We start from the raw sequence: 10,227 nt of genomic DNA, 5'->3' as shown, positions 1-10,227 counted from the left end.
TCGGCTGTGATCAACGGTCATGTGATGAAAATTCAGGAAGCGTTTTGTTGAACTGCAGGCTGGGTTTACTCGGAGCAAGCAGGGAGAACTAATTAAAAATGTAATTAATAAATTATCTATAGTATGCAGAGTCACCGTTCCATTTTTTTTCTAGTATTGTTCGCAAATGTGGGTGTTTAAAAAAAATATATATGTTCATGTTGATTCCACACTTTTTCAATCTTTGCAAGATAAATAATCAAAGAAATTCAACTTTTTTTCCTGATTTTTGGCGTTCTAACTGCGTCGCGCTGCACAGAAGACATTTCTGAGTTCTGTCTACTCCTAGTCACTCCTGTTCTGTTTCCAAAGAGCTGCAGGACTTTTTACTGCAGTGAAAAATGAACCCACAGAGAAGAAAAATGTGCAAAAAACGCCCTTCAGAGGCCTAATTAGCCAGACGTGTACAAACATTCACATCTCAAACATTCCCGGAGCTTTCAGATGAAGCCGGAGCTGCTCCATCACCTTTTAGTCTCACGTCCACGCGGCCGTCTTGGTGGTTTTCACCTCCGGAAACCTGCAGCGAGCAGATTGTTGTGCAGGTGAGGCTGCGACCGTGACAGGAACAACACTTCCCTTCTGCTATTTGCTGTTATTTGTTGGGCAGTTTACTGGAAGTGTATCGGCCAAATGAATTTCATGCCGGCAGAATGGTCCACAATGTGAAGATCACTGAGCCAACCTGTCACAGTCTGACCAATGCGCTGTGGCATATTTTCCTTTAATAGACCATTGAGGCTGGCGATACTGTGGGCCTGCACTGTGTTAAATTGGTCTAAATGGCCGCCCTGCCAAGGAGACAGAAGCCGTTATTTGGATCTCTGATGCTTCTTTTGATGTCCGACACCACAAACCGCCTCATTATTTTATTTGTATCACATCTTTAGTATCTGAAGGACCAAAGTGATGTATGTTTTCTGTCTCGCGGCGCCGCGGGAAGAGCTCGGCGACAACGAGGTTACCGGGAAGAACATTTCAGAAATCCGTCTTCGTTCGCCACTTTTCGGTCTCTGTGGGCCGAACAGAAAACCCGTAAACATCACCTCTGTGCAGAACCGAGGAGCGGCGCCGACGTTCAGCACGAGCACCGAGACACTTTTTGTGTTCGTTCTGGTCTCAAGTTTGTCCTTTTTTTAGGCAGAATCAAGTGTTTATTAGAAAAGCAGTGAAGAGGTCTGAGGAAAGAGTTAAATAAACATTCAGAAAGTCAAACATGGCAGCATTTAAATCCCAAAAGTGCTCCTGCAGAGGTACTGAGCAGCTTTGGAGTTAACATTCCTGTGTAGGTGTGTAGAAACAACAGATCTGGACTTGATATAAAGATAAATATATGAAGCTTTATTGTCATTCTAATGCAAGATGACAAGATTCTGAAGGATTAAAATGTGTGCAAAGCAAAAAAATCTCTTTGCAAAAGTGTAAAAAGTGCAGAAACTCAATAAAAAGATATTTTTTAATCTCGATGGGACATTTAAATCCTAATAAATATGTAAAAACTTTAAGCTAAAGTGCGTCAGATGGTGAAAACAGGATTCAAACTGAAGCTGCATCAAGTGAAGTCATCAGTTTTGTCCCAGTTTGATGTTTCGACAGACATGAGACGTGATTGTGAATAGAATTATTTATCCCAGACCTGGGGAATTATTTTATAAAATTAATAAAAATTTTAAATAAAATGATTTTATATATAAAAAATATTTTATTGATATTTTCTCATATTTAGAAAAAAAAGTTGATAAACTAAAAGACTACATTTTTTTTGTTTTTTTTTTGACTGAGCAGCAACAGTTTTGGTCTCTGTTGCTAATCCAACTGAGTTTGTGCATAAATTAAGTGTTTAAATGTTCTTGAGGGTTAAAGTTCTGCACAGAGAGATGATCTCCACCTCTGTGTTCACGTCTGAATCAGCTGGAACCTGCTCAGCTCAGATGTTTCCTTCCTGATGCATGTAAACGTCTTTATTCTTAAGCGGGTTTCCACTCGTCCTCGTCCTCCTGCAGGCGTCCTGTTTATATTTATCCTCTGTGATGCTTCCATTCTTACGTACGCTGCTCACATTCTCTAATTAACAACCGCGCTGCTAATTAGAAACAACTCCTTCGATCGGTCCGTTCGTAGATCCTCTCCTCTGAGCCTCGTGGAGGAACATTTGATCTCTGCCGAGCCAACAGTTAGCGGGACGATAACGTCATAAAACTGGAGGGGACGCGGTGGAGGAGGATGTCACGGCGGCGTGGAGGCGCTCGTGGCCAAACAACAAGTGTGGCTGTTTGTGTGTGTTGTGATGCCTCCGAGTGGTTTTGTTTTTGCGCCGCTGCCTCTCTTTGCACAGCTGCCCCTAATGAGCGGGACTCCGTCGCTGTGCTCGGCCTCCCGTCTTTTAATTATCTTCCTGCGCTGCGTTCGGCACTGCAGAGCTCGTCTGCTGTCAGGGTTCGGTCAGCTCGGGTCACGGCGCCATCCGCATCTTTAGCACAGAAAAAAAAGTCCATGTGTGTTTTTAAAGTGACCTGAATTACGGATCTGATTTGGGAAACTTCTGCATTAATCCTCTTCAGTCGTCTAAGCTTCTGTCTGAACCGACCTTTACCGAAGTTTAGACACGAGTTCAGGTCGTGCCTCTGAAACAAAGCGACCAGTCGTTGGTGTTCTGCTGCTCCCACACAACACGAATCCGGCTTCACGCGACGGCCAAAGCTGAGAACAACAAACCTGCAGGAGAACCTGCAGCGAGACGAACGAGGAGGTTTCTTCAGTGTCTTCGGCGTCGTGCTCGATATCGTCACCATCTGTCAGAGAAGTGATGAACGCGAAGCCCTTTGTTCAACACGGACAGGAAGAGGAACGTTCAGCTGTTTGCTGAACCAAGTATTTGATAAAAGTACACCGGGGTTACCATGGCGATCACTGTTTGTGATAGTATAGAAATGATGGTCAGCAGCAACCTGCCGCTCTGTTTATTAACATTACTGCTAGTCTGCAGGATGTTAAGTTGGCTACCGGCCTCGTGGCGCCCCACAACAAAGAATAGATGTGCTGAAGAATTTTAATATTTCAGCAGCTGTAAAAATAATGGAAAATAAAATCTCAGAAAAACCCTCATTTTCCAAAATTTGAAAATTTTTCTTGTAATAATTTCACAGGAGATCATGTGTATTTTTTTAAAATAGCATTTTAATATTTAATAAAAGTTGTGTAAAAACAATATCATGAATAATATGTACTAATAATTTTATATGTATATATATACACACACATTGATAGATATACTGATATAAAATGAAAATATTAATAGAAAATATTAAATAATAATATTATTAATATTATATTACTATTATTTTTCCCCATTTTCATAAATTACAGATAATATTGAGTATAATCACATTTTTAAAAAATTATTCATTTAAGTGTAAACTGCAAATAATCAAACTTTTATAAATAATCAATTATTGTATATATATATGTGTGTGTGTATATATATATTTCTCAATGCATACTTTTAAAATTGAAGTATTTCAAACTACAAAAAACAAAAAATCTGATATTGAAATGAAGAGTTTGTTTGTCTACATTTATTTTTAAGTATACTTGTAATTTAAACCTTGTGGTTATCCAACATATCAGAGCGATTCAGTGCTGTTTACGTATATTTGTCAAACAGAAACTTCCAACACTGAAAAACGAGCTGCAGTTCTTCAAACATCCACTAGAGGCTGGTTTGAAGAGCGAGTCAGTCCTCATAGACTCCAATGTTAAAATGTCCGACTTTACCGCAGAAATAAACACGTTTACAGTTTGATACATGAACTGTTTTGGTCTCTGAAGCTAATTTGCCCACGAGTGGGTGAATTTTTAAAAACCAAACCTGTTTGAACCGTATTAAGGCTGAACACTGAGCTTTAAAACCTTCAGGTGACTTCATGGCTCCGTCTTTGTTTTCAGTCTAAGTTTTCTAAGACCCAGACTTTCAGCGTCTGTCTCAGCACATCTGCCTCCTTTCCCTCCAGAAGCGAAGACGCTCTCCAAGCGATGGAGTGCGTCTTTCTCCTCCTGCTGTGGCTCTTATAGTAATTGAAAATCACTCGCTGTAGATAGAAGAAGAGAAAAAAAAACGTTGTCACTCTGCAGGGAGCAAAATCTTTCTTATTTCTTTATTTTGTGAGGCTGAGCTCTGTGCGGCGTTCTGTCGGTGTGGTCGTGGACGTTCCTCGGTTTCGTTAGGATATGTAATTCTGCTCTGCTGTCAGCCTGTCAGATCACATTCAGACTGATTCCAGGAGCGTCTGAGAAACAAAGCCACCGGGGGACGGCGGGAAGATTGAGACCTGGCGAGACGGAGTAGTTTGAGAAAGTGGCCGAATGATTGAGGTCAAACTTAAAGAGGACTCACAAACTACTCCTGCTGCCGAGGCTCCTGCTTTATTTGCACGTATGAGACTTGCATTTTTCCTCCGGAGGGACCCGGAAAAAGCAAAGCGGCGAGCGAAGGTACAAACGGCCAGAGGCGAAGATTGATGTCCGATCCAGCCGCGGCGCCCAATTAGGCTTCACACCACCGCCGAGCTCCCGGTTACACTCCCGTATGTCGATAAGGACATATTTATTGAGCTGGAATTAATTAAAAACACATCCTCGCAACGCCTTTTCCTGGGACACTTTGTGAAGGGCAGCCGAGCGCGTTTCAGAATTCATTAGCTGCTTAATGATCATCGGCGCGCTAACGTGCCAATCAGAACGCAACAGTTTAGGCTGCTTTAAAAGTCCGAGGAAAACTCGGAGCACCTGAAGGGGTTAAACGGTTCTCAGATTCGGCATCTGTCAAGACTTCCTGACCAAGAAAGCAACTCGGACTCGTTTAGTCGTACGAACGGGAAGGTTGTTTGCTTTAACGGGGATCGGATGCTGCGTTTCTGCTAAAATAAAATAAAATAGAGATGTCTTCTTCAGGAAGATTCCTCCAAAGATCACCTGAGCTGCTCCTACTTTGCACTTTTGTCGCCGTTCATTTTGGGTTTGTCTGGAAGCGCGAGGAGGCGTTTAATGTGAGACTAATTCTTTCTTCCTCTTCCTCCACCAGGTGTCGAGAAGGCTACCAGGGAATCCGCTGCGACCAGTTTCTGCCCAAGACGGACTCCATCCTCTCCGATCCAAGTAATGCTCCACCTTTTATTCACTTCTATGTTCATCATCGCACCTTAAAGTCCAATTTAAACGAACAAAAAGAGACGTAAAACAACGTTCCTGCAGCGTTCTGATGACGTTCAGCCGTATGAACGTTTACTTTCAAGCATGTTGCGCTGCTTTAATGAACCAAAAGTACAGAACTGACGGTTCTTGTTCTTGTTCTTGCTCCAAACTCCTCCAATAATAATAATAATAGCAGCAGATGGTATAAATGCTCTGTGTGTGAGATACGAGCAGCTCCACAGCTAAACACTCCCTCTGTGCAGGTAGAATACGTCTCTGCAGCAGCTCTTCCTGCTGGACGTTAACTTTTATTTGCGCTCTAAAGCTAAACTTCCTCGGTGTGTGGATGCACGTTAAAGCGAAGGCGTATCAGTGGGTTGTAATGCGGCCGCAGCGTCCTGATCGGAGCAGCCAGTTACACTAATTGCGTTCACCTTCCGTCCCAGGTGAGCGCCGGCGCCTGATTAGAAAACCAGCAGGTCTCAGAGCGAAGGCCGCCGCGTCGCACGCTTTGATGCACGCCGCAAGAAAAAAATAAAGGCTGCTGCAAACTGGGAAAATAGGTTTTCCTTAAGAAATTCAATTGAATTTCTAAGTTCGAGACGAAGGAAAGTCCTGCAGAAATCTGATATCTACAAAGAATCTTTAGTCCAGTTTTGTTTAATAAGAAGAATTTATTTGTTTTAAGGGCTTCGGTCGGAGCTGCTCTTTCTTCTTTCTTGTTTTCAGACAAGAAATAAAAGAAATAAAATGCAAAAATCTGCAAAAAAAAATCAAAGAATCTTCAGTCAAGTTTTGTTTTTTGTTTCTTAACAATAATTTATGCATCTGAGGGCTTCGGTCTGAGCTGCTCCTTCTTCTTTTTGCTCTTCTTCTGTGAATTTATCATCTTCAGACAACAAACACCCTGAAAAAGTCGAGTTCTGTTTAGTGTTTAAACAACAAGAAGTCGTGGATTCTAACTGCTTCTTTCTCCTGTTTGTGAATCTCTGAATTCCAGTGAAATGAAAATCCTGCAAAAGCTGCAGGATTTGATGTTTTTTTTTTTTAAACAAATCAAAGAAATCTAATGTTTAAGTCACAATAATTTATTTATTCCAGTTCTTCAGTCTTTTTGTGTGAATTTCTTAATTTCAGACGAAAAAAATCCTGCAGAAATCTGATATTTCCAAATAATCTTAAATCAACTTTTCTGTTTATCTTTTCTTTTCTTTTTTTGCTTAAATAATTCATGGATTCTCAATGATTCGATCTGATTGACGTCCTGCAAAATTCTGCAAAAAAAACTCTGATATTACAAAAAAGAATCTTGAGTTTTGTTGTTTTGTTTAAGTCGTGATAATGTTCAGATCATCAGGCTGAGCTGCTGTGTTGTCTTTTTGTGTGAATTTCTTCATTTCTGACCAGAAATATCCTGAAAAGTTCTGCGAAAATCTGATATTTCCAAAGAATCTTCTGTCAAGTTTTCTTTCTTTTGTTTAAGTGAGAATAATTTATAGATTCTCGGAGCTTCAGTCTGAAGAACGTCCTGCAGAAATCTCATATTTCTACATAATCTAAAGTCAAGTTTTATGTTTATCAGTCATTTCTGGATTCTTGTTTCTTCGGTCTGAGCTGCTTTGCTGTTTCTTTTTGTGTGAATTTCTTATTTTCAGACGAGAAATATCCTGCAAAAGTCTGACATTTCCAAATCATCTTAAATCAAGTTTTCTTTTTTTGTTTAAGTGACGATAACTTGTGGATTCTCAGAGCTCCGGTCTGAAGAACGTCCTGCAAAATGCTGCAACATTTGCACATTTGATCCTCAGTCAAGTTGTGTTTTCATGTTTAAGTGACGATAACTTGTGGATTCTCAGAGCTTCGGTCTGAGCTGCTCCTCCTTCTGTCTCATGACTTCCCCTCCTGTTGCCTTTTTCATTTCCCTGCTGCTCTCTCAAACCTCCTCTGCTGCTAATGTCACTTCTGCCGTTCCTTTATCTGCCCGACACATGGTCGTCTCAATGTCACAGAGCCCAGGGAAGAACACAAACTGCAATAAACTTCCGTCGTCCGAAGCGCTCGCTATCGTAGCCGTATTAATTTCCCCGCTGCTCTTAGCTCGTTTTAAAAAGCGCAGCCTTGTCTCCGGGCCGCTAATGTGTCGGAGGCACCGGCGCTTATCTGTGGCTCTTCTGCTAACACGCTGTAATGGCAGCATTTGCAATAAAAGGACAGCGACTTTTACTCGGTGTCCAATGTCAAAAGCCCCCTCCTCCTCCTCCGCCGCCGCGCTAATATTCAAATTTAAATTTCCCATTACGAATATGAAATTTTCTCCTTGATTGCGAAGGAGAATGGTCCATAAACGAGAGGCGCAGATTGGATGTGGCAAACGCAACAACAGTGTTATCGCTCGCTATTTGTTAATATCCTTTACTTTCCAGATCATTAATTAAGTCTCTGTAATGAGGTTTTTAATTCCAAGCAAGTATTAGGGTAATTGTCCTTGTTGGAACAACTGTGGTGCTCAGCCAAGTGACACCCGTCGCTTTGTTTGTACACCAACCTGCTGACCCGAGCGCCGACGACTGCTAGCGTCCTCGGCGCTCCGGCAATTTGTCAAATGTCAGACGGAAGCCGTTTGTTGTCGCTGCATCTGTTGATCGGAGTGAAAACAAACCGGAGTTGGAGTCGGAGGCGTCGCCGGCGGGTTGCAGCGTGATGCGTTCTGCACGGCGTCACGGCTCGCAGCGCTTTACAGGAAACACAGAGAGATTTATTAGAGTCACGACAGGAAACGTTCCAGTAACTTAATGTAATTAGATAATAATGTAATAATCTGGTAGAATAAACCAGTGAGATGCACCTTAAACACAAACAAACAACACATACAACGAGATGGGACGTAAACCAAAAGAAACACGACTTTGTTATTATAAAACTAAATGTTAAATCATATGTAAAATGTGGATTCTTAATCATTTATGCACAAGAGTCATGAAATCTTCAAATTGCAGCTAAATTAAAACTTAAAAAGGTCAAAATCTGCCCACATGAGTCACTTTAGTCAATAAAAACTTGGTAATTATGCATGAGGGTCATTTTATTTTCATATTTTGACTTTAAGTGCAACAGAAATTTACTTATTTATTTATTTAAAAAAAAAACTATTTTAGATGTTTTATTATTGTTGTTTTGCAAAGAACTAACATATCAGTATAAGGTTAGAGGAATATCACAGTAACTTAGATAATTAGACTGAATAAACAGAAACTAGATGAACCCGTTTACAATGTTCATCTTCTTTTATTTCTTATAAAACAGTTCAGTAACAAAACACTATACTTCTGTTATTAAGAGACTAAATCCAGAATAATTGTTAAAAAATAAAAAATAAATGTAAAATGTCAAATCTTATTTAACGAGTCATTGTGACTGATATGAGTTTATTAGTTACACGTAAGATGAATTTTATTTTGAAATGTTGATGTTGCTCTGACTGTGGCTGCAGCATCAACGTAACTACAGAACTTTTATTTTTCTTTTTTGTTTATTTGATTATTTTTAATTAATTTTGAATTGGTGGGTCTTACTCCATATTTAAAAATAAATATAAAAATAAAAATGAAAAAAATAAGAAAAAATAAAATAAAAAACAAAAACTAAATTACAAAAAATATTATTACTTTTTTTATGATTTGTCTTTATATTTCTACTTTTATTGGTCTTTTCTTTCATGGATTCATTTTTGAATAAAATTGCTTTATATTGTCACATGACTTATTTTTTATTTTATTTATTCGTCTTTTTATTTCCACTTTTATTTTATTATTCTTTTATTGATTTATTTTTGTAATTTGTCGCTCTCACTACTCCACAGGTCCTACTCCATATTGTTTTTTTTGTTTTGTTTTGTTTTGAATTAATAAATAATATTAAATATGATTTTTTTTAAAACTTTATTTGTTCCCTGGGGGCAGTTTAAAAAAAATATATAAATTATTATTATGTCTACTCCTCCATATGACTCTAAGGATACACCTATATATTTATACTCTTGTAAAATACTACTACTACTAATTATAATAATAATAATAATAATAATGTTTTATTAGACTTGTAAAATGATTTTCGTGTTATTTAACGAGCCGTAAAAAACACTTTAATCTACCCTGGTTTACCCCAGTAATCAAAGTTCAGCTGTTCTTAACTCCAGTTGATAGAAACCTTAAAGCCTTTTTCAATGCCCTCAACATGCAGGAGCTGTATTTAATCTACAGGTGAGCCTGCAGCTCCACTCACACATTAGACACACAGCTATGTGGAGATAATGAGTCATGAATGAACCGGTCCTCTGGAAGTCGAGTCACAAACAACTTCCTAAACTGCTCTTCTGCTGGAAACGTCCTCTGAAATTACGACGCTGTGAAATAAACTCCTGCATGTAATGTGTATTCAGATGCAGCGTTCAGCAGCAGCTTTATGGCGAGAAAGAAAAAGCTGCAAAACAACAGAAGAGGCTGAGAGGAGGCGTCTCGCTGCTCGTTAGGAGCTCGGCTCATTTGCATGCGTCTCCCCCGAGGCCAGCGTTTCCTCAAACATGATGTTTTTACAGGTTAAAGCTGCAGCTCGGGTTCGTTCTCTGTGTTTTCTAGAAGCTGAGCTGCTGCAGAGGTGACGGGAATAAAAACAGGAAGTTCACCAGAAGCTCTGATTGGTTTCCTCACCTGACTCATCCACCAATTAGCCGTCTGTTAATTGGCGAGAGTGTCTCAGGTGGATTTCCATATAAATTGGGAATTTCTGAGTCATTACTTTGCAGGAAGGGACTCGGAAAAGTCGAGTAAAGGAACAGACGACTGGGAAGAAAGATTTTACCCTCATTTCTGTTTGTATCAGACTTTATGTTATAAACTAGAATCCTTCCTCTGGAGTCCTTCTGATCGACACAAACCTGCTTGATGTCGCTCTGACTTTAACATAAATGATCCATAAGTCACACAGAAATGACTTTAGGTG

General features: G+C 39.6%; 1 protein-coding gene across 1 annotated transcript in view; it reads left to right on the top strand.

Moving 5' to 3' along the window:
• The window catches only part of LOC103366921 (pro-neuregulin-3, membrane-bound isoform-like), a 234,189-nt gene that overhangs the window by 138,325 nt on the left and 85,637 nt on the right, over positions 1-10,227 (top strand). Inside the window, exon 4 of the mRNA XM_008294788.1 lies at positions 5,120-5,193. Coding sequence (XP_008293010.1) covers positions 5,120-5,193 — 74 coding nt within the window. The remainder of the gene's footprint in view (positions 1-5,119; positions 5,194-10,227) is intronic.

Source organism: Stegastes partitus, unplaced genomic scaffold, assembly GCF_000690725.1.
Source record: "Stegastes partitus isolate 25-593 unplaced genomic scaffold, Stegastes_partitus-1.0.2 Scaffold995, whole genome shotgun sequence".
Classification (NCBI taxonomy): domain Eukaryota; kingdom Metazoa; phylum Chordata; class Actinopteri; family Pomacentridae; genus Stegastes; species Stegastes partitus.
This window is presented reverse-complemented; position numbering and strand designations above follow the sequence as displayed.